This window comes from Zootermopsis nevadensis, unplaced genomic scaffold, assembly GCF_977971745.1.
Source record: "Zootermopsis nevadensis isolate Lab colony 2312 unplaced genomic scaffold, Znev_1.0 Znev_ptg000011l, whole genome shotgun sequence".
Classification (NCBI taxonomy): Eukaryota; Metazoa; Arthropoda; class Insecta; order Blattodea; family Termopsidae; genus Zootermopsis; species Zootermopsis nevadensis.
Window position 1 is genome coordinate 6,935,607 of NW_028259143.1, and position 23,564 is coordinate 6,959,170.

The 23,564-nt window shown below is 36.6% G+C and overlaps 4 protein-coding genes across 14 annotated transcripts in view; 2 read left to right on the plus strand and 2 right to left on the minus strand.

Annotated features, from left to right (window-relative positions):
* Positions 1-5,254, plus strand: part of Dhc64C (dynein heavy chain, cytoplasmic) — a 67,213-nt gene extending 61,959 nt beyond the window's left edge. For 7 of the 8 annotated variants that reach the window (XM_022060509.2, XM_022060511.2, XM_022060510.2 and 4 more), the window contains one exon: positions 589-937. In XM_022060509.2, coding sequence (XP_021916201.1) covers positions 589-778 — 190 coding nt within the window. In that variant the 3' untranslated portion in view covers positions 779-937. Of the gene's footprint in view, positions 1-588; positions 2,758-4,274 lie in introns of those variants that run through there. The other variant, XR_015534690.1, reaches the window with a different exon arrangement.
* Positions 83-6,972, minus strand: LOC110828132 (ribokinase). 4 transcript variants are annotated; one of them, XM_087347172.1, is made up of 8 exons: positions 6,702-6,970; positions 6,395-6,527; positions 5,449-5,575; positions 4,966-5,130; positions 4,739-4,830; positions 4,019-4,207; positions 2,599-2,914; positions 83-518 (listed from the first exon to the last, which is right to left on the minus strand). In XM_087347172.1, exons 1-7 carry the CDS (start codon positions 6,749-6,751, stop codon positions 2,720-2,722), a joined length of 951 nt encoding a protein of 316 aa, XP_087203298.1. In that variant the 5' UTR covers positions 6,752-6,970; the 3' UTR covers positions 83-518; positions 2,599-2,719. The 4 variants fall into 4 exon arrangements, with proteins under 4 accessions (XP_087203298.1, XP_087203299.1, XP_021916224.1 ...); XM_087347173.1 differs by lacking the exon at positions 83-518 and having other exon boundaries at positions 2,697-2,914; positions 6,404-6,527; positions 6,702-6,972; XM_022060532.2 differs by lacking the exons at positions 83-518; positions 4,019-4,207 and having other exon boundaries at positions 2,697-2,914; positions 6,702-6,972.
* A 221-nt stretch (positions 6,973-7,193) lies between these two features.
* On the plus strand, positions 7,194-10,746 carry LOC110828133 (cyclin-dependent kinase 2-interacting protein). The gene is made up of 5 exons (XM_022060534.2): positions 7,194-7,373; positions 7,610-7,781; positions 8,894-8,984; positions 9,638-9,758; positions 10,458-10,746. The coding sequence occupies exons 1-5, from the start codon at positions 7,331-7,333 to the stop codon at positions 10,652-10,654; spliced, it is 624 nt and encodes a 207-aa protein (XP_021916226.1). The 5' UTR covers positions 7,194-7,330; the 3' UTR covers positions 10,655-10,746.
* A 1,879-nt stretch (positions 10,747-12,625) lies between these two features.
* LOC110828126 (uncharacterized) lies at positions 12,626-23,536 on the minus strand. Its single transcript, XM_022060516.2, has 8 exons — positions 21,567-23,536; positions 20,605-20,733; positions 19,953-20,202; positions 19,293-19,503; positions 18,033-18,239; positions 17,464-17,624; positions 15,480-15,716; positions 12,626-15,247 (listed from the first exon to the last, which is right to left on the minus strand). Exons 1-8 carry the CDS (start codon positions 23,312-23,314, stop codon positions 13,418-13,420), a joined length of 4,773 nt encoding a protein of 1,590 aa, XP_021916208.1. The 5' UTR covers positions 23,315-23,536; the 3' UTR covers positions 12,626-13,417.
* Positions 23,537-23,564: the final 28 nt, after the last annotated feature.

The following is a 23,564-nucleotide window of genomic DNA, read 5'->3' on the forward strand; positions in this document are numbered from 1 at the left end:
ATATAGAAACATGTTAAAGTAGGATCCAATTTGTGTATATTAATGGTTTAGAATTATACAAGTGGTTAAAAAAAGACAGAAATTGAGAAACATCTGTTGTATATTCTGTTCATACATCTATGTCCAAAGAAAATTTGTCTATAAAAATATCAATATCATTGAATCTTTGAAACAAATATGTTAGCTTCCTTAGTTTAGCTATTGTATTTGTTTGATTTCACAGATTACCAACAGTCTTTCCATTATAGTTTCTGCATGATCGCACCAAACATTGTGATACATACACTAGTTAGCACTCTTGCTTCATATTTGGGAGGTACCTTTCTTGATCAAGGTTTTTCATGGTTTTCTTGTCCTTTGAGGCAAATACTGGGGTAGTATTATATGCCTGATATCACCGTTACATTTATCATTCACTCTCTCTGTGTTATTAAATAAACAGAGAATTAGTCATAATGATGACACCACAAATTGTGATCACCATCATTACTACTTCTTGTACAGATGTGGTATTTATTCTGAAAAGTTTAGAATTTTTGATATTAAAATGTATATTACAATAATATTTATTTTCTTACTTGTTTGCAGGATGGATACCAGTGGTACAGACTCACATACTTGGCTGTCTCGCCAAGGCAAGCTGTCCTTACCTGTGTACCTCAACTCTACTCGCACAGAGCTCCTCTTCACTGTTGACTTGAACATTGCTCCAGGACAGGACCAGCATAGCTTCTATGAGCGTGGAGTAGCGGTGCTCACATCCACTGCTCTTAACTAACATAGTTCAGTCATATTCATCTTCTGACAGTCTAGTATTAAAACTGGTGGGAGTTAAGATGTAAAATTGAATTTTAATTTGCATGTTGAGTTGCAGTATCAACATTATTTCATGTGAGTTGCTTAAATATATTAAATATATAACAATTCTATAAATGTGCTTATTGGAACAGTTCCACGTACAGGCAACTCTCGGTTTACGAATGAGTTCCATTCCAAGAAGTTGTTCGTTATGTATATCTTGCATTTCTGAGCTTCTATGATATGTATCGTAAACATTAGCAGCCATTTTAAAGAATTAAAACCATGTACTAAACATCGAATGGTCTATACAATACGTTTTATTATAATGTATGTATACGTTATGGTTTATCAGTACCAGCACTACTATTTTGCTTTGGACCCATGATCGCTTAAATTTTTAAAAATATATTTCTAAGTCACCAAATGCAGAACTATACTTGGCCATCTAAGACAAAATAGGCAAAGCAAGTGATGATCCTATTGTATTATAATAGCGGGAATCACAGATTTCTTTCCCACGAGAAAACATTCTACGCAGCATGGCTTGTAGACCAACGTTTTTTTACTGGCTACACTAGTTTTAAATTCAAAGAACAGTTCAGTATAATTATCATGTAATTTATAAAGTTTATTTAAATCTTAACAATTATGTTCACTATACGTTTGGCATTTCGTTTTATAAGGAAACCTATCTATTGTCAAATTTAAGAAATTTTGAATGAATCGTGACGTTCGTTATAGCGAATGTTCGTAAATTGAGCGTTCATAAACCAAGAGTTGCCTGTATATGGCGTGGCAGTTCACTTATCTTTTACATTGGTTCATGTGTCTGCCGATACAGGGCAAAGCACCTAGCTTCGAGTTGTCGATGTTTCTATCTGGGTTACAGAATACCCAAGGAGGTGAACGGGCTGTATTAGTTTGTGCTGGATGGGACAAGAGGTGTGCACCGGGTATTGGTTGGGAAGCCTGAGAGGAAGAGACCGCTGGGGAGACCTAGACGTAGATGGGAGGATAATGTCAGGCGGAATCTATGGGAGATAGGAGTTGAAGGAGACTGGATTTTGTTGGCACAGGACCGGGTCCGGTGGAAAATACTTCTACGTACACCTGCATTTATAACGCAGTCCCAAAAGTATTCTCAACACTTTCCTTTTCCTTTGTAAATCTTACCATTATAGTTGATTTCCTATGTAAGGCCATTATTGCTTGGTAATCCATATTTCAACAGGAAACTTAAGAATCAAGTATGAAAAACAGGGACACAACAGTGCATTAGATTTATGGAAAGACTACAGTTAACCATTCGAGAAAAAGACAGGAATATAAATGAAAGGATTTTTGTACATTTTTACCATTATGATATAGGTTGCAAAAAATTTTTGGATGCATAATTTGAGAATTTGCCATCTCCATATTAATATCAATAAGCAGTTTTGATTTTGTGCATGTAATTTCCTTCTGGGTGTTACAGAATGAGGAAACTGAAAAACATGAACTTTTAATCACCCTCTGACAGATTTTTGAAATTACAATTCCTTTCTTGAATAACACTTGTGATTCTAGGCATTTTAGTTAAAATGTGTGAACATAAGAAAGAGGAATGAATGGGAAGATAAATAATATATGCAAAGAGTTTCTTGGCGTGCTGAACAGATATAATCCTTTCAAGGATAGCCCTTCACCATGGAGTCAGTTACATCAGTATCAGTTCAAGACTTCTTAGATATTTTTTCCTTGGTTGTTTTAATGTATGTATGTTTTCAGTTATATGATTGACATGAATCTACCACTAACCTTTTGGAAGAGGATAGATGATACATTCCAAAGGTCTAGGAGATTTGGCCTTTGTATGTAGTATATCCCAGAAAACAGAAATTTTTATTTGAAGACAGTGACGATGTACTACTGTAGTCTTTTATTTAAATGAACTGCATTTCATAAACAACTCGGCTGGTAAGTCATCTTTTGTTGGAAAACTTGTCTGTGTGCCATGTTTTTGTACTGACACTGTTGCCATTTCACATGATCGCTTCACAATTTCCTTCATTGGTAACTCTGGATAGCACGCCAGGTAAAATGCCAGACTACCAACGAACATGTCTCCAGCACCCTGTAATAAGAATGTGCACTATAATAATGCATAACAAATTGAAATAATTAGATACAGCAGGGGACTGATAATGCTGATGTCCCTCAATCATTTATGTTTTCATCATGAAACTTTATAGCATATTACTTCTTCTATGGCTCTCCGGTCTGTATTCGTTCCATGGCCTCAATTCTCCTCTTCCATTCGGTCCTGTTAGGTCCGTCTGTCCGAGGCTTTGATTGAGGTTTCGAAACATCTTCCTTTTTACGGTGCAAGGTTGTTTGCCTTGCGACCAACCCCCAACCATAATTACCTTCACCGAACATTACACATAACAGTTTGCACTCCTGGTTCAAATTCACAAAGTCTTACACTCAGAGTTCTTGTATTGGTACCAAAGTTCAGGATTGCAGGGGTAAAATTCATGACTCATCACAAGTTAGAACTTAGTCAAAGCTAAGATCTGTTTCCATTGTCAGTAAATTACAACCCAGTCTGTTATGTACTCGCTACATTTAAATCGCCACAAACAGCACCATGTACACGTGATCCCAGACATGTTTCTCAGACTGATATGCCTGTTCACTACTTATTGATTTAATTATTTTTTGTCCATAATATGACACAACTGAGGCACTCACCTACCACTGATTCTCATAACTTTTACACTGTTCAGAAACCAGAGAAAACATAAGCTTCCTTTAATGAAATAACACTTCATGAAACCATCCTGGTTTGAAAAAAAAGTCCATCATGTCAGCCAGTGACCAAACCTAGTCTTATGCAGTATATGTAAGCATTTTACCGAAAGGGTAATGAAGTCATCTCAAACCTACGTTCACCCTCGTGAATACATTTTAGTCAAAATTAGGTTAATATATAGCATAGTACTTTCTGTGCATTTTTAAGTAATGGTAGCTGTATGTACAACTTGGTTTAAACATTAACTTTGCATTTTTTGAAGAGAATGTATTTATGGATTTAGTGTGGTTCTGAAAGTAAACGGTGATTATTTCCTCAAACAACATTGTCCAGCTGGTCTTTGTAATGAAGAAGTATTGTCTTTTCTTTGAGGTACAAACTGAATTTTTAAGGACAGGACATTATTATACTGCCAGGACTTACTGTTGAGTCAACTGGCTTCACAGTCTTTGTTGAAACATGAATTGGTATGCAGTTGTCCTGTGATGCAAACACAGCCCCTGACGCTCCCAGTGTGATGATCACCTGTTTGCAGCCCTTATCCAAGAGCTTGCCTACTGCCACTTTAGCTTCATCTACAGATTGCACTGGCATTCCTGTCAGAATTGCTGCCTGGAAACACCAGACTGTTTTAACTTGTGTAATTTAATTAACTTCACAATTTTTTTTTATCTTACAGATGCATTTAAGTAACAGTTTGTATTAGCATCAGATTTAATGGAAATGTGATCATGAATAAGAAATTGGAATGAGTTGATGGTGACCTATTTCAAATTATGATCCCAGCATTCATCTGGAGACAGAGAAACCATGAAGCAGCTCAGGTAGTAGATTAAAATCAGTTACGCCCTGCATACTAGTTTAGTGTAATGCTGTACCAGCCTACTCAGTTCAGAATGTTGCACATTTCATACTATAGTAACAGTGTAACTGGTAAACATTTCTGTGCCGTTTAATGCTTTTCATTTAAATCACATTAAATATTCAACCAAATTGTTCATGTTTTGTACACAATGTCTCTTACATCAGGTACTGAAGTACCACTTTCTTTGTATGAGGATCAGTTTCTGAGAAAATTGATTTTGTGTAAAGTTGAGAAACGTTGTTTTCATACTATCTTAAACTATTCAATAGCAAACAAACCTCAGATTCATTGACACAGAACATGTCTGATAAGTTGAAAACCAGAGGATCAGGGTTGGCCGTTGCTGGTGCTGCGTTAGTGATGGCAATGCCTAAGACAATGAATGACACTAGGTATAGGTTAAAATATCAGTAAATATGTTTTTAAACTGATAACATATTGCTGTTAATGTGTTAACATGCTGAATGTATATCTGCCTTTCAGTATTTAAAAACCCATTACAGACCTTTCCCTTTCTTTGTAATCTTGAGTGCTTCAATTGTTGTTTCTATTGGAGTTTCAAATTGGACCACCACCACACTAGCTATCTTGATGATCTCTGATGCCTGCTGAATGTCAGAAACACTCAATTTATTGTTTGCTCCAGCCACAATTACAATAGTATTTTCACCTGCAACATAATCCAATATATCGAATAACCTTAAAATGATGTAAAATAACATAAAGGAGTGCTCCACCTCACTACTATTCTTTTTGCCTACTATGATGGAAAAATAAAATCATGATTAATTCTACTTCTGTATCTTTAATGTCTATTAAATTCGTAATTCTGCCCATTGCACTATTGTACCTTGAATTGTTATGCCTTTAATTAATTAAAATGTAATTTTCATTCTGTAACCATTGTAAAGTTTGCACAGCTGAGATGTTCCAAAATGGCTTTGGTATAAATATTTGGACTGATATCTGTCAACTAATTTTCACTTACCATTATCAGACACAGTTATCTGGGCCATTCCACTTGATATACCATTTGTTATGTGTACAAAATCTGTATTGATTTTGTTGCTTTTCAAGGCCTCAAGGAAATCCTGGCCAAAGGAATCATCACCCAACTGAAAAAATAAACAAAGAAAATACTATGTTTATTTAGATAGCAGCAGAATAAAACTCAATGACAACTTTCCATGTGCTTACCACAAAAAGCATAGCAATTTGCAGTGCAGAAAATTAAAATTAATTGAAACACCCTTCTAGTGCATATTCAGTTATCAGAATTTATTTGCTTAACAAACTAACTGTTCAGTCATCTGCATTTTCAGTGCCAGTGATGTTATATTCCTCTTATAAGCCTAAAATCTCAGCAATATTGACACTTATTCCAGTTCAGATGGATCTGGTTACATCCATTTAGAATGTCATTATTGCTTGCAATACACTGTTACTGGTGAAAGTGGAAACATATTTAGGAATAATCAGCTCTCAAAAATTATATTGTACATGGTACTGAATACAGGTGAATACCCAGAATTACAACTAACTACCTGGTAACCGAACCTGCAGATCCACTGAGCATGATCCTGAGCCATCTTTATCCATTTTCCATCCCCAGAATCACAACTTGTAACGTTAAATAAAAGTTTTGTAGCTAATCCATAAATATCAATCATCTGTCCTCACCTTTTGAAATAAATTAACATTCAAAACTGTATAACTGCTGTATGTAAATTGAAATCAATTCTAATAGTGCATACATACTTTCAAGGCATGTGACAGTGCTGGGGCAATTTATCTACCAAAGAGTAACATTTCTGTAACATATGGGTTCTGTAATACAGCTAACTGAAGTAAAATTCACACTGAAGACCATGTTTTGTAAAGCTCCAGTTTATAGTATGCCAAATAGTGACCGTAGAAAGGACTAGTATTTTTACCCTTGCTACCATTGCTGTTGAAGCTCCCAGTTTTGCAGCAGCAACACACTGATTTGCTCCTTTTCCCCCAAAACCCTTCCTGAACAGTGAGCCATGCAAAGTTTCTCCTGGCCTTGGGAGTCGTGAGGTGAAGCTGTGACAAAATAAGTATTTTTATAACTTGAATTTAGTATGTGCTGTAAATATAGCTTCATAAGAAGGTGACAAGTAGTAAACAATAAATAGTCCAGTAATCATTAACCTCACTTAGAAAATACTGTTGTATATTCTCTTGAGAATGGAGAACAATACACAGTGATGAACTTACCATTGTAAATCTATGTTGCATGATCCAATCACAACTATTTTTGAATTCATTACTATAACTGGAAGGCACTACAATACACGTCTGATATATTTATATTGTTTTGACTCACTGGCGGTCCGAAGGTCAAAATGCAGAGATAAAATAGACAAATAGAAGTATACAGAATATTTTTGAAAAAAGTGAGGTATATTTAGCATAATAAACAAGTAAGTATGTTACGTGGAATCAAGTGATCTGCCTTTCATGACAACGGGTGCAGTTACCAGATGCTGCAGTAAATTTTACGTGAATTCAGCTATACAAATCTTGAGGTATGAATCAAGGACGCCATTCGAATAAAGCGCCATTAGTTGAATTACATATTCTGAAGATACAAACCTGTCCCTATAGCAAACTTCAATGACATGATTAACTCTGTCATTTGTGAAACAGTATATTAACAGTCAGATTGGTGAATAAGTTCGTACTATTGGATGTTATTATATTGCTCAGGTACTGAGAATGTCGTGAGCGTAGTAGTACTGCATATTGAATTGACTAGAAATGCAGGAAGAATACGTGTATTCTTGAAGGGATCTACACGTGGGAGTTAATCAACGTACTCATTCATTAATGGCTAGGAGAAGGAAATGGAGCCAACTTTATACTCTCCCAGTTTTTCGTTCGTGACAGGTAATGAATGCACATATTACCGTGCCATTATTTAGATGAATGTTTTGTTTCATTACGTTGTGTATGTTACAATTCCGTTTGTCCGGCTGAAGTTTGGTATTTGCGTATACGATTTTGTTATTGTAGCTGGTTGGCCGTCAATTTAGTTTCATACTCTTTATTTGTGTGTATAAACATGTTTTCCAATTGTCTTAGTATGCCCTGGTTTAATCGGTGAATGTTTGTGTTTTGTTTAGTTAAGGAGAGTCCTGTGAAAAAGATACTACAGTGTGGTAATTTGACTGGAAATGCACGCAGAGTACGAGATGCAGCTGCAGACTTCCACAACCTTATACAAGAATGGAACGTTCAACATTTGCTTGGAGTACAAATCCTTAACACTGTAATGGCCATGAAACTCCCTGTTCTGTAAGTTTTGTACTTCTATCAATTAATTTTTGAAAATCATGATTGTGAAATCAGTTTAGTGACAGTTTTTACTTATAAAACGCATAAATACACATTGTGAGTGACATACACATTTGTCTTAAGTTGAAGGTGTGGAAACAAAACTTGATGACCAAACAAATTGCCTTTGACTTATATTAACCCTGCATGTCTCATAAACAGTATGTTTCTCCAGGGTCCATAGTGCAATATTGAAAGTTATTTGGAAGAGAATATTGATTAATAATTATAGTTCATAAGAAATAAGTAAAGTACTGGAAAATATAAAAGGTTACGAATACTGACATCTTTACAAGGTACTGAAATTTGTGAAAGTAAAAAGAAAGTGCCCGAAACCAGTGTTCAGGTATTGCTGTAATGAAATACCCCATTTTTCTGATTGATACCAGTAAAAAAGTATTGTTGTGATTATGATAGTTTGCCAGTTGAGGGTTATGATGAAAGGAATTGTCCAACATTTTAGAAAATAACACTGCAGTTGGTTATATGAGTTTTTAGCTTTTAGGAGCAGTGAAAATGTGGGTTGTGGTTGTCTGAGTTGTGATGTTGTGTAATCTTATTGTGCAATTCTCACCAGTTTTGTTGCATTAAGCACATCAAGAAAACAGTTGTCATCCAGTGGCTGTAAACCAACAACAAAATTTTAAAAATGCACAATTTCTAAGTGATTTAGTGGATTAGTAACACTTCATTATTTTATATCAACTTGATGTACAAAATAAATTCTAGCCACTGTCATGAACATTTTGGAGCTGGGATAGCTCAATCAGTATAGCAACTGGACGACTGGGGTTTAGTCCCTGACAGGCAGAGGATTTTTCCTCTAGCCTTCGTGTCCAGACCAACTATAGGGTTCACCCAGCCCCTTGTGCAATGGGTACTGGGGTCCTTTCCTGGGGGTAAACCACAGCTGGGGCGTGACACTAACCACTCGACCCCACCTAGTGCTAAGGTTAAGAACGAGTAGGAGATAAACCTCCTCGTCCTTCAAGTGTCAGCATGGCGTAAAGTGGGGCAGCTTTACTTATAGTCTTTGTTGGAAGTCACGAGGCAAATTTAATTTTCATGCTCAGGATCGAGGTTGCTGCTGAAGGAAGTTCACAGATCTATCCAGAGGGACTTGAGGCACAGTGTGAACAGTTGGATGAAGTGATACAGGTCATGGTATGTACAACATAGAGTAAATCATAACTTGTAAGAGAGTAGAGTAAGTTATTGTGAACTAAACAAAACTATATCTGATCATTCAAGCTGATACATTATCTGTTTAAAGACTTGTGTTTTTTCTGTCTAGTGGTTGCTTCTTTGAGTTCATGTAAGTGAAATATACGTCAAAACGTTCCCCCTTTCCTTTTTTTTTGAGCTTTATAACTTTGTTGCTGTAGTGAAAAAGGATGTTAATGCATTTGTAATATGGTTCTCATGGTTAGTGACTTCTTTTTTAATCTTATAAGTTCCTTGTCCATTGGTTTTTGTACCTGTTGTTTAATGTATGTTTGGGGATAAGCCATGTCAAATATTGAAGGTTTTCAAACACTCTGGCAAATATTGTAGTTGCTATCTTAAAAGTAAATGTGTATTTGTGGGTTTGGGAAGCCTTTCGTATATCAGGCAATGTATGGAAAGTGAGACGCATCTAGATGCACAGTGTGTTCAGAGTTTAGCAATTTGTGACAAATCTATTGTCATGTAGTTTCACTTCTACATTCACAATTGAAATATCTGACTTGATGTCTGTATATGACAGCATAAAATGTGGAGATTTATCTTGCTAAAGCTAGTTCGTGTTGGTAAAGTAGGTTTTCCCTTTTCTTTAGAACAAAATAGTGGGGCAGCTACAAACAGTTGCCCAACAGATGCATAGTGTGGAGAAACTTGAGAAACTTCAGAATACCAATAAAACACCTATGTTTCTTACATGGTCATCAGACAGATATGGTAAATATGTACCTTTTATTGTTGAATTTACTGTTCTCTCTATTAGAATGGAGTCATCTTTTCATTGATCACATTACCATACCATAATTTTTATTTTGGTCTAGAGCCTGGCTAACCTGACTGAAGTTTCTTGTAGTTTTTCTCAGTTCCTACAGGCAAATGCTGGGATGGTAGGTTTAACATTTATCATCTGGGAATTTGGGATTTATACTTCTATATTATGGGGTTGCCAGACAGACCTTGACTCTGGGATTAATAGTTTAGCTGGAATGCACTATAAACTGTGGTGCACACTGATAAAGGTTAAAAATGTGTAAGACACTATTCACTCCTTAGTGGATTATAATTGATATAATTATGTCTGCCTGCATAATGTAGGTAGTCAGAAAACATTGTTAAGTAAACCAAGAGTCAGTGAAATGAATCTCTTCATTTTCTCACCTAACCGCTGTCTCTGTTTTGCACAGTTGATTTGAACATGTTCTTCTAAATTGTGATTAATGAGATTTAATGCAAGGTTATGAAAATAATCTGTTGATAAACCTGCTCTTTCGATTTGGTGTATACACATTAATAACAGTCATCAGCAGTTGGTAGTATAATATACAAATTCAAAGACAAAATCAGTAAAAAATATCAACTTCCAAGTATTTTGAACACAAAAGAATAACAAATGTAATTAAAATTATTATATTTCAGGCAAAGTAAGTGATGAGATTTATGAGGCCTACAGACTTGAACTTATAGCAAAGAACAGAGTGAAGAATAATATAGCGCACTGTTGCACTAAGGAAGCACTTATGTATCATACAGCTACATGGGTTCATCAACCATATATAGACTCAAACGTGGATTTATTGTTAGAGAGTATTTTGCATGAAACAGGGCACAGATAGTAGTGTTATCCGTGGTATCTAGAAATCTTAACAATGATTGATTTTGGCATCTTGTGTGATAAATTTATACAAAATAAAGCAAATGTCCTAAAGTATTTAATTCATTATACCAGCCCCACCTGCATGAATTTTCAGGATGGATAAGATGTAGATAAATCATATAACTGGTCAGTCGGTCATGATGATGATGATGATGATTGGCTAAAATATGTGTAACAGTGGTTCTCAACCTATGGGTTTCAACCCCAAATGTGGTTGCAAAGGACATTCTTATTGATCATGAATGTTTTATCAAAGGTAGTTGATCATTTATAAATGTGGGCACTACTTTGGAAAAATGGCATGTTAATGCAACCTTGATACCAACTTCACTCATTTTTCATTTGTACTCATAAATGAAGCTGTAATATACACATTATAGAATTCTGCAAAAGTCAGAACACAGTATCCCAGGCTGCAAAGTTATATCAATGTTGAAGGTGACCATTTTGGATACTTAAAATAGTATTTGAGGCCAGACATGAGAAGTAATTAAATTAAGTGCAAAATCACAATGGAAATCATATTCATCTCAGTGTGTCGACTTTTGCAGCAGCCTATATAGCTGTAGTGAATCAGTTGTGCATTTGTAAATGTACAGGGTTGAATCTTGGTTCCTCCCATTTCTGTAAACACCAGCCTAAATATTTTGAGTCATAACAATAGAATTGATTTCTAAGAACTGGCTGTTTTGATAACTGACTTTCAGCTTGCACTAGCAGTATGGTTCAGTATCACTGATTTTAGCATTGAGTTATGATTTGACCCCCCCTCCCCCAAATAGTAGAGCAGAAGAGTGCAAGTCCCAAAGGTTTTTACATGATCTTTGTAAGTGGTGATAGGTTTTTTTAAAGTAGGATTGGCTGCCATGACATTGTCAGAACAGTGTCTATTCTGCTGAAGTTCTTTGTAATGGAGACAGTTTTCTTTGCAGTATGGGCTGAATTTTTTGTTGTTGCCATTAGGTCAGACCAACATTATGATGATACATCTTGTTCATGTCACATCTATCAGATGTAACATAAAGAACACCTTTGGAAGTTTCATGTACTCTGTACAGTACATGTCTCCAAACTTGTTTATTGATGTCATATTCTTGAGAAAGGCACCTGTTGTACTTACCAATGAATTATTGTACATATTTAGGATGCTGGGATACTACATGAACAGCTACAAATGGAAAGGTCCAATTAGCAATTTTAATGTAGTCCCTTTTTCTCTTTCCATCTTATGTCATTTGTTTTCCTAAAGTGGAAACATTTGTGTGCAAGTGGGATGAACTGAAGAAGGGAGGGTATATTGCTTAACCAGGAACTTTGACTTATGCTGCTCTTCTAGAACTGTTGTTACTTAAAGTTGGATGGAATGGTGAGCTGGGAATGTAGATGGGAGACATGGCACAGTATATGCTGAACTAATTCGCTCAGTTCCATGCTTCCATAGGACTAGACACATTTAAGTCATTGCCCTTGTAACATAAAATGCTAACTAAGATTCATCAGTTGCATAAAATGCTTTGCTATTTTTATACAATCTTCTGGTATCTTTTAATGGGACAATGGATGAAAAATGTTCACTGTCTTCAGTCTTCCCACAACCTTTCCTTTTCTTGCCAGCTGTTCCCTCTCGTCTTGTCATCTGGTACCATCTCGTTCTGGGCGAGTGGGTCTCATTCTTTTAAATGTTAACTCTTATGTCCTCCTATCCATTATTTTTATGTGGCCAAATCATTGTCGTCATTTCTTTTCGAACTCTATTAACAGATTTTGGATTCTGACTACTACTATAAAAATTCTCATTTCTGATTATGCCCCATGACTTCAGACTTACTGACTACAAAGAATATGTATCTGCATATACTTTACCTTGTTGATATAATTACATAGACAACATTTGACACTGGTAAGGGAGTAATTATTATTCAGCTTCCTGTGTGGTTTTACCAAAGATATTTCTTCTTTGACTTTTATTAACAACCTTCTGTTTTAGAATTTTGCATACAATGCATTCACACATGCTTATCAAAAACATAAATTTTTCCATCCTGCTATAGAAGTATATTATTTAATTTCAGTACATTATGTACATTATATTTTTGTAAATCAAGTTTAATAAATTAGCAACATAAACCTATTTTAATTAATTTGCAACATTAATGTAGTTGCCCAACAACAAACGAGTGCTAATTCTACAATAGAAATCTGATGGCAAAAGTGAGCATCACAGCTTTCATTGAAAATTTATAAACTACATGAATTTATTTTATATAACTGTACAGTCATTACATTATTTACATGGTAAATGAATTGGTTTCCAGTAAAAGTTCATTTACTTGTATCTGAGAATCTTCCGAACAAATTAATATCTCCTTTTATGTAGGACAATTTGGGACATGTCTAATTGAATATATAAAATGTAATTTTCTGCAAGATCCAGACAACTACAGTGTGTTTTTTTTTTTTGGGGGGGGGGGGGAAGAGAGACCAAATACCTCACACTGATTTGGTGTTTTGATTGTATTATCAAATTTACATCCTTTGCTTTATCAGTCTCAATGACAACATGCCCAGAATTTGTCTATTCTAGTAGCTTTTCTTTGTTCATGCCCATCTACTTTCTACTCTGATGTACTTATGGTAATATCACCTCTGAGACCGACTCACAGCCTCTGTAAAGATCTGGCATTATGAATTAAGGATGGGCTCCACTGGCCTTTTCGCTGCATCATCTGTGTCTAGTGTTCCTGTTGAATTCTTCACTAAGAGCTTCAAAGTCAAGTTCAGGGCCTGACTCATCCAGACTCACATCCATGCTTGTGTCAGTCAGTCCCAGATCAGGAGCACACTGCAGCTGAAAAGAGCCTGCATGCTCCCTCTGTGAGGATGTGCATGTCTGAACAGATTCTCCTTCTCCTATAGCAGCCAATGCCATTTCTGGATCAAATGAAGAGCCAGGTTCACTTGATGTATTTGGCTGTGGTAAGGAGGACTGGTAAGGAATGTGCGCCGATTCACCGACTGCGATAGTCTGTGCTTTGCCAATAGCCGCCAGAGCCATGTCAGGATCAAACCTAGAAACATTAGTTACATTCCCTGTACACTGTGTAACTGATTTGTTAGTTTCACCATCACCAATGTCGCCAAGATCAATTCCTGAGCTGTATGTGTTACTTGATGTATTTCCTGCTAAGGAGAATTGGTCCTGCATCTCATTTGCTGATGATCTGTCTCCTTCACCCATTGCAGCAAGAGCTACATCAGGATCAAATGGTGTTCCAGTGTTTCCAGTTATATCCATAGTGATTTCTGGTAGGGCAGACTGAAACCGATTTTCTGTTGGTCCACCATTTGTGACTTGTTCTCCTTCTCCCATTGCAGCCAAAGTCATTTCAGGATCAAATGGAGGCCTTGGATCATCTGTGATGTCCCCTATCTGAGGCAGGGTATTCTGAAACTGTCCATGTGTTGCATCTGCAACAGTGCTGTGTTCACCTTCTCCCATTGCCACAAGAGCATCTTCTGGAGTGAATGTAGAGCCATTTGGCACATCTTCAATGTCTTGATACTGGGCATGCTGAGGTTCCACTGATGCAGATTGTTCTCCTTCACCCATAGCAGCCAGTGCAACTTCAGGATCAAATGAAGAACCAGAATCACTAGGCACAGTTTCCATCTGCTGCAATGTAGAAGGAAAGTGTTGATTTGATGTATTAACAGAGTCTGGGCCACCTTCACCCATTGCAGCCAAGGCCATTTCTGGATCATACGATGACACTGCATTACTTGTTACATCATTAGGTAATTGCAGAGACCGGAACTGGCCAAGCCTATCCATCAGATCTTGTGAAGAAACGATGGATGGCTTTGGAATATCAATGGAGGATGTTGATACCACATTCATGGGTACGGACACTGAAAAGTCTACTAAACTGCTTCCACCAGTGAGATTCTTTAGTCTTTCATTTACAATGTCATCTACAGTCTGAAGATCCTGTGTTTGCTGCTCAGAGTTAGCAAATTCAGATGAATGATCTAACTGCTGTAATCTTGTTCCTGTACCTATACCATGTCCATCACCTCCAGACGCAAGTTTCACGCACATGTCATTGCTCTCACTTGAGAGCAGGAAATCTTTACTTTTTGTCACTTCACCTACCACTTTAGAACCATCATCCCCTGATGTCCGAGCAGGGATAGGTGAATGATCCCTTTCTGATTCGTGACCTAAGGCTGATTTGGCAACTAAAGTGAGAGCTGAAAGAACTTCAGGACATTCAGTTTCTTTGTTCTTGCTAACATGGCCATCATCTCTACCACCAGTACTACCACTATTGGCACTACATTCGTCCATCATAACATGATTTTCATTCACACTTCTGGGTTTTATATCTTCTTTTTCTACTTTTACATCATCCTGCGTGTTCATTCTCATGCGTTTCACTATTTGCCCATCAGGTGGTTCTGTGACGCCAATGAAATGCTGCAACTTCCGATCATCCACAAGATATGTCCCACTGGCCACGCCAAGTGTTGTACACAGCAGTTCATCCTGAAGCTGAAGAGAGAGGATATTAACCTAACATTCTCTCTATGAATGTTGTCTTAACTGTTAAAAACTTAAAAATTTCAAACGGTGAGGATATGTTCCCCCAGGGCTTAAACATCATGTCATCAAGATGTCTATGGGAAACTGTTCATGAGCTTTAAATATGAAGCTACAGTGTTTCTCCTATGATGTCAAAGCTAACAAAGGCATATGATTAACATTTTGAATATAAAAGATTTACCTCCAGTTGGTGTTCTTTGCTCTTAACCTTGACATCCAGTGGCTTGAGGATATCACTAACAACAGTTCGCACCTTCTCTAGTAGTGCTTGCAGTTCATCACACATTGTGACAACGTAGCTCTCCTCTGCCCTTACAGCTTCCACTCGAAGCAACATTAAGTCCCAGAGAGAGAGAACACCTGCTACAGCAGGACCTGCAACCTCTGCCAGTTCACTTGCTTCACATGCTGCCAATACCTGAACATAAATTTCATATTAAATTTCAGTTTCTATTTGTCTTGTGTAGAGATGTAAAATTTACCAGATTTATTACTCTGAGATATAAAGTAACCACTTCTCTCAGGACCATTTAACAGTTAAACCTAACTTTAACACCCCCCCCCCCCCCAAAAAAAAAAAAAAAAAGAAAAGAAAAGAAACAACAACAAAGTATCTCATTCAAAGAAGTTCATTTAAAGGTACTTTAGGATCTAGTTATGCTTATCTAAAAATCTAATCATCCTGTAGTCAGCACTATCCTTTGAAAAGGTTAGAAATTCCATCTTTTTTAAGGAACTCATCCATATGTTCAAGTACTAGAAGAGGTTTCCTATTCTAGAAAAAAACAAAACAACTTTTCCATATGTATATATAAAAACTCTCTGGAAAGTTAATGCGCTAAAACATCTTATTGTATGCCATTTCAATCCTAAATGCCGCTTCATGACGTAGGTCTTGAAAATACATTTGAATATCTTTCTGTAATGAACACTGCACTCCTGCTCTGTATTCAGGAGGTACCAGGTTCAAATCTTGGCCCATAGACCAGCTATCCTGTCGTGACACTATAAGTTTTTCTCTAATCAGGCAAATACTAGGATATCACTTTAAATTAGACTAGGATTTTCTTTGAGGTTCTCATGGTAGGGAAGATATAATTTATGGTCTTCTGGGTTGTGATGCCATATAGACTTGTAGGTGGCAACAAAACATTTCAGAGGAACACTGGTAACCTACAGGAATAGACAATGTCAGAGCCCAAAGACCACAACTGTTCCTTCCACTTTCCATTTCATTAGTCATTACTCATTCTATCATTTTACACTGTACAGTTAATATTATCATCCAACCTTGTTTTTCAAGTGGCTGGTTTCTGAACCGGATTTCTCTGTTTTATATTTTCTCATTCGTGCATTCCATTTAGATTTAAGTACGTTAAGAATATAAGGAAGAGCGCGTTCCTCAGCGTACAAGACCATACAAATAGGTAGAATAATAATTACAATTCCTTGGATGTTTGATGAGTTTTTAATTCATCTCAAATTTGAAGTTTGTTTGCCTTCCTAGTATCTGCTTCCAAATGTAGATTTTGGATTAACTTTCATCAATCTATGCCTACCCTTGATAAAGTATTGAAATGTTTTATTTAAAGCAGCTACTCTTTAATGATGATGATAATGACCATACATTTGTATTAGGATAGTGTGTAATGTCGTCTGATATTTATAGGGACTTTTTCCAGTATATGTTTGATCTTGTCTCTTCGGTGTTGGTTTCGGGCACATAAGCACATGCTTGGGTAAATCGGGAACAGTAAAACAGCAAGGTATAACACAACTTGAATCCTATATACAGAATTATATTACCTTACATAAAGTAGTTACCATTTGTAACATTGATGTGTAATATCATATTTCATTACATAATTCATGTCTAGCTGTTGAGTCCACTTCTATCTGCACATATTTATTATGCTTCTTTTATGACACATTTAGGGGGGATATGGTTTCTTTAAAAATGGTTATATAGCCATAAAACATGGCAGAGAAATTAGTTTACCATTCTTTAAATGCGATCTTTATATACCACATTCTGCTTGGCCCTCCATATTTAGAAATGCCAGTACAATAAACAAATGTAAAGGAACCATATTCTTCGCAATGAAGGGCACAAATCGTACTGATGTAGTTACTATAAATTGACAGTGCATGGAATAATGCCCAACCTCACGGAGTTTTCCTTTACGCCTTTGGGAACGAGCTTCAGGGGTTGTATATGCCCAAGGACCTCTTCTCTTGCCACGACGTCTACCTGTACCTGTGCGAACTATGCCATTGAGGCCAGTACTTCTGACACCAACACCAACTTTTGTTGCCTCATTAGGCTCTGGAACAAGTAAGGTTAGGTTAGGTTCACTGTCTGACATATATATTTGATATACACATTTCAGACTTGTTCTTCACAACCTTGTTCAGCCAACAACTGGTTAACATTATACTAACATGTATATTACATAATAATGATGCAATATTAGATGCAAATTTTGTATTTATTTTCCATCTATACTTTAACCTGAGCTGTTCTTTTCAGACATTTCAGCATTAATATGCCACAATCAGTTTTGCATTATGCTATATTTACTGAAATTAATAACTATTAGCTTTACTAAACTAGTTTTTCTTCAGAAATTGTGGTTTATTAATAAGCATAAGCCTTTTCTAATGCAAAATTAATTTTCTCTCTTTATAATAAAGTATCCACAAAACTTTTAAAAACATTAAAAATCCCTCTCACCTGAATTTGTAGTAGGAGTTTGACTTTTATCATTATTATTATTGTTATTGCTGCTGCTAGTTTGATTTTGCATGTGCAGTTGTTCAATACTACCATGATCTGGATACATTTCAAAGTGTCGGGACATTCGGTTGTATCCAAGGTATATTTTCTGACACGTTGGACATCGGAAATGTGATGAGATTTTGCGTTTTGGTACTGCCAGTCCTGTGTAAAATGAGTATGGTGAAATGAATCAGGTAATGAAATTTAAAATTTCTGAATGTGTACAATACTTGAAACTGTAAAGTTTAGAACTCATCATTGCCAATCTAATTTCATGCATGCAGTATAGGTTCGTGTGAGCATAAAACTTAAAATACCTACTCACAGTGACAGCTTGTAACTAAACTGATATAGTAAACAATGTCAGCATTGTATAAATTCAATATCTGAACCATTTTTAAATAATGAAAATAGTTTAACTGCAAGGATTATGCAATAATGTGGTGTGGAAGACAGAAATTATGGTCTGTTTTATGGTATTAATCCTAATATCGCTCAAAGAATGAGAAAAACATTAAGTGCTGTATTTATAATTCTGCTTATTCCATAAAATTATTGGTTACCTGTACTAGCATATCACGTGTTGCATCTTTGGGACACTTCATTTTATCCTGTCTTCATGTTATACACTACAGGTTCGTGAAATATCATTAAAGAATATTAAAATTACTCCCTCCAGCTTTGGAACATTTTAAGAAATATTAGCAGTAGTACACCTTAAATGCATGTTCAGAAAACAAACCTAATAGTGTTTGTAGTTTTACGTCGTTCTGAAACATACTACTGACATGTATGAATGCTCACACTGGTTCAGGGCATGTATTTTAGGTATTCATGATTTTATTTTACTTATCTTTTGATTGTTAAGAAGTATTTACTAGTGTATCACAAATGTTCAAACACTGTGCATAGTTTCTTCATTATGTTACATGCTGCAACTTATGAACTTTCACATGAATTTATTGCCTTCCTTTACCCTACAGACCACAATGAAACCAAGTAAAATTCTGAATACTAATATATTTGTATATCTGAATTTCAGCTGAAAAACTGAAATGTAATCCTGAAGTATGACATGAACTGAACTTTAAAACAAAAAATTGTAAAGAAAAGCATGGAGAAATGTTGATGCAGCTGGCCAAAGTCAAGGCCGAGTTCCAACTGCACTAAATCCAGGGCAAATGTTCTGCCACTAACTCGACCCTGGACACAAACCTGGCAGCAGCTCCTTGCTGTCGGTCTTCTCTGGTGGATCCTCAGCCTCATGTTCACTCATCTGGTAGTCTGAATAGCCTCCATCAGAATCATCCATATCGGCGTCAGCAAAGTCAAGATGGTGCAGCCTCTTATAGTCTTTCACCATATGTCTAGGTGGACGAGACAAGCGTCCAGATCTTGTCCGTGCTAACTGTTTTTTCCGTTCACCCTGCTCAAATTAGTAGCATTAGATTCTGAGATCCATAAACTAATATACTTTGGTTTAAGGAAGAATTGTCACAGCAACGGAAGAGATCTATTATTGTACCTATTCATAGACTAATAATTACCAGCTTCACACAAAACTTACCCAACAAGTGTGTGACAAGGTTAACTAGTGTGTTGCTGAGATTACTTCGGATCATTGGTATGAACTGAATGAAACATACCAGCAATGGGTGTATGCCGATGGGATTTTGTAAACATGGTGATGAACCTTCAGGTTCCATGAAAGCAGCAAATTTCTTGATTAGCTGCATAACTATCAACTGTTCAAGGAAGACCCTATGCCATGGAATTAGTTATGTATTAATGCTGAAAATTAATTTATTAATTAATCCACAAGGAGTTATTATACTGAAAGTCATTTTGTGTAGAATACAAAAGTAATTTACTTACCTTAGCTGTATCATCAAGAATAAGTCTATCCTCATCAAAGTCCATATCAGCTGAACTAGCATTTACTCCTACCCTGCGCCCAGAACTTCCATCCATGCCTCTACCAAGACTTCCTCTCATATTTGTTTTGGGTGGGCGCCCTCTTCGTCCCCGACCCCTACTTGAGCTTGAAGCCAAACTTGTATTCAAGCCTGTCCCCTTATCTAGTGTTCGAGGATCTCGCAAGTCCAAGTCCTCAGGATATACAACCCTAGAAATATAAAAATGTAAAATGGAGAATGAAATTTGAGGTTCTCATGGCAGTTAAGACATCAGTGTTGGTCTTCTGGATAGTAACATTACGTGGATTTGTAGGTACATACAAACATTACTGTCCAGAAGACCAATGTCAATTAATTGGAGCATCTATACACGACTTTAAGATGTAATGTTAACATATTGACCAGACAATCCAATTGGGAGCAAATCTGTTTTGAAACATGCTATGAAACACTTATTTTAAGTCTGTGTGTGTAAACTTTTACTACAAATGTCTTGTGAATTCCTTCTAGCATGATTCAAAAGTGGGTTAAAAAATTGCACTCAGCAAGGAATTAACACAAACACCGAAAAAGAAATTATTTTAGAAACTTCAAACTTCGGTGATTTTAACCTGTATATGATGCGCGTGTTGGTCTCTGCATCATAAACTACATTCTTGGTTCGAGGAGCTGATTCCAGATGCTGCTGCTGCAAAACTGTTGCTATCTGCCGCAGCTGTTCTTCGGTCAAGGACTGCACACTAGACAGAGGTACAACATGTTACATATAATATACATAAGGAATAATTATATTGGATTCTTACCCAGTTATCTAATTTGAAAGTAATGTCCACATCTACAACAAAATGTTATCTTTTAAGTTCTCATTTAGTACTACTCTAAAATGTCTTCAGTTTATGTGTAGTCTACATTATATAGTGTAAAAAGCCTGTTGAAATTCAATAGGGAATGATTTCTTTCACACCTTCATTCCTCACATTTGTCTTTTATTACTTTATCTCTTTCAGTCCCTAATCTCCTTAGTATCGCTCTCCCATCCCTTCCACATCTCAGTTTCCTTGGCTGTCTTCAATCTTGCTATAGTATTCCTTTTATAACTCATACAGTACTTGTAACACACAGTTTGTAGATACAAATACCATTCAAAACTATCACAATGCAGTCTTTTTGAACCTCAATATGAATACCATATTACCTGAAGATATGCTTTTCTTCAGAGTCTCCATTTCCATGTCAGCTGAGATAACTGGGATGGCAGCAGATTCGGAACTGATTAACCCTTTAATATTCAATTACTGCATTATGTCCAGAATGTATTCATGTGTTTCAAATGATTACCAGAATAAAGAGCAATTATTTCCTTTACAGGTCTATCTTTACAACGGCCAAGTGTTGTGTTTTTTTTGTAGGCAAGAAATGAATATTAAAATGTTTAGATGAGATTTAGCTTCAAGTGATTAATACAGGGCTCTAATATTTTGGAAAAAATATATTTGATATTCGGTGTGTAAAACAAACTATATACGCAGAAAAGCAAATAACAAAAGCAGGAAGGTTTAAGCTACCTGATTACCTGTGAAATGTCTGACCATGTTGCACCAACTGTATAGGATTTTCACTTGATCCCAGTGGTTTTGTTGAATTAAAGTTTGGCACAGGCATTCGTGTAAGAGCTGCTGACACCATATTTGATACTTCTGGTGTTGCAGTTGTGGAAGTCTTATTGACTGAAGATGGATTGATGGAAACAATTTTTGGTGTTGTTGTAACACTGCTTGTAGCAGCCATCAGCCTCCCCGAGGTTGGAGCAAGGATACTAGTAAATTTATTGGTGTTGCTGTTTATTATAGGTTGTAATGTACGATTAGCTGACCCTCCTGCTACTACTCTGATCATGCCACCAGCTGATGTGCTTGTTGCCACAGATGCCAATATGCTGGTTGATGAAGCATTTGTATTTGAGCTTACAGTTGGGATTCCTGCAGGGCTAGAATTTTTACCAGCAACAACCTGTGTTGGAACTGCTGAATTTGTTGTTGACAGAACCACAGGAAGTGAAGATGCATTTTTCAAAGTTGTAGATATTAAATTGTTTGAATTAACCAGAGACTGGTTTCTACTGGAGGAAACAAATGATGAAGAGAGCCTTTCTAGTGGTGTGTTGCTAAGTTTTGTAGTCACAGAAGAATTCGTACTAGTGTTGTTCCCAGGAAGAATAACATATGATACTTTGGCCTGTTTCTCTAATGATATGTTTGATCCACTGATTCTAGAGCACTGATAATTGCCCAAAGACATAGTATGTTGCACAGACGATATTGGAGCTGACAGAGACTGTTTGACTGATGATACTGGTTCTGGCACACGTCGCTGCGCAGGTGCTATAGGTAGGGACATAGACTGTTCCACAGATGATACTGGTAAGGTCACTGGTTGCAGCACAGGTGATGTAGATAATGACACAGATTGTACAGTTGACACTGGTGCAATTGTTGAGGCACTAGAACTAACTGATGGCATTGTTGTTCTGATAAAGCTAGTTTTATTGCTTAATGTAACCCCTAAGTTTGTTTGTTGAAGACTCGCTGCAGGAGGTACACTCTTTAGCTCACTATCCATGTTTGTAAACTGCCTATTCTGAAGAATGTTGCCTTCATTGTGATCATCTTGAATTTTAACTGTGTATGTCATCTGACCATCAACAAATTGTGGTATTAAGGTTATTGGTTGGTTTTCATCACTAATGAGAGAGCTAACAGCTGAGAGGGCCTCCACTCCTTTCCCTGATGATTCCAACATCTGTCCACTATTGTCAATACTACTGCTCTGTGCCATGTCTGCACAAGATGTGTTTGTATCCAATTCATCATCAAACATAACATCATCAGGGTTATGTTTTGCCTCATCTGAGTATACTAACTGGGTATTTTGTTCATCAGACATATATAGACCACTTTCTGCTGCATTTTCTGCTATATCGGATTGGATTGTTTTATCATCGTCATCAACTGAAAAGTGCAGACCTAACGCCTCTGCTTGTTCTACTGTCAGCTGAAAGGTATGCGTTTCACCTTGATCCCCTTGAAATATTGCCACTAAATTTTCGTTAGCATCTTCAGTCTCAGGAACTGGTGCACTATATTCATCGTTGGCTTCTTCGACTGCATCTTCTGCTGCATTCGACACTTCTTGCAACGCCTGTTGCAATAAATCGGCGTTTATTTCATTTATAGAATTATCCCCTGCATCTCCTTGCAAAATAATAGTTTGTCCATTTACGAGGAGAACTCGTGTTTGTTGAGGTGTTTGGTCGTCTGCCATTGTTTATAAAAATACAACTCATTGCAATATTAAATAAAATCAAAATAACTCATTTGCTTGCCCATCTGTTAACATAATAAGCAATTATTAGTACCACTTGTATCCCAACAGTCTCACAGTTATTGCCTTTAACAGTCGAGCGTCGTACATCAAACATTCGCACTACTTCCATTTTCTATTTTCTTCCTACTGGCTGCAACACACCGGCGCGACACAGTGGATTACAGCGTAACGCAACCGACATACGTCT

What these genes read in the sequence shown, in the direction of transcription:
- LOC110828126 (XM_022060516.2), bottom strand. Translation starts at nt 23,314, where the DNA reads ATGGCAGACGACCAAACACCTCAACAAACACGAGTTCTCCTCGTAAAT. An exon ending in CAGCAAGGAGCTGCTGCCAG is followed by an intron (nt 18,240 to 19,292) that starts GTTTGTGTCCAG and finishes CATTTTACACAG; the next exon opens with GACTGGCAGTACCAAAACGC. An exon ending in AACTCCTACTACAAATTCAG is followed by an intron (nt 17,625 to 18,032) that starts GTGAGAGGGATT and finishes TACTTGTTCCAG; the next exon opens with AGCCTAATGAGGCAACAAAA.
- LOC110828132 (XM_087347172.1), bottom strand. Translation starts at nt 6,751, where the DNA reads ATGAATTCAAAAATAGTTGTGATTGGATCATGCAACATAGATTTACAA. An exon ending in CAACAGCAATGGTAGCAAGG is followed by an intron (nt 5,576 to 6,394) that starts GTAAAAATACTA and finishes TTATTTTTTCAG; the next exon opens with TTGGGTGATGATTCCTTTGG. An exon ending in GATAACTGTGTCTGATAATG is followed by an intron (nt 5,131 to 5,448) that starts GTAAGTGAAAAT and finishes ATTATGTTGCAG; the next exon opens with GTGAAAATACTATTGTAATT.
- LOC110828133 (XM_022060534.2), top strand. Translation starts at nt 7,331, where the DNA reads ATGGAGCCAACTTTATACTCTCCCAGTTTTTCGTTCGTGACAG. An exon ending in CAGTTTTTCGTTCGTGACAG is followed by an intron (nt 7,374 to 7,609) that starts GTAATGAATGCA and finishes TGTTTTGTTTAG; the next exon opens with TTAAGGAGAGTCCTGTGAAA. An exon ending in ATGAAGTGATACAGGTCATG is followed by an intron (nt 8,985 to 9,637) that starts GTATGTACAACA and finishes CCTTTTCTTTAG; the next exon opens with AACAAAATAGTGGGGCAGCT.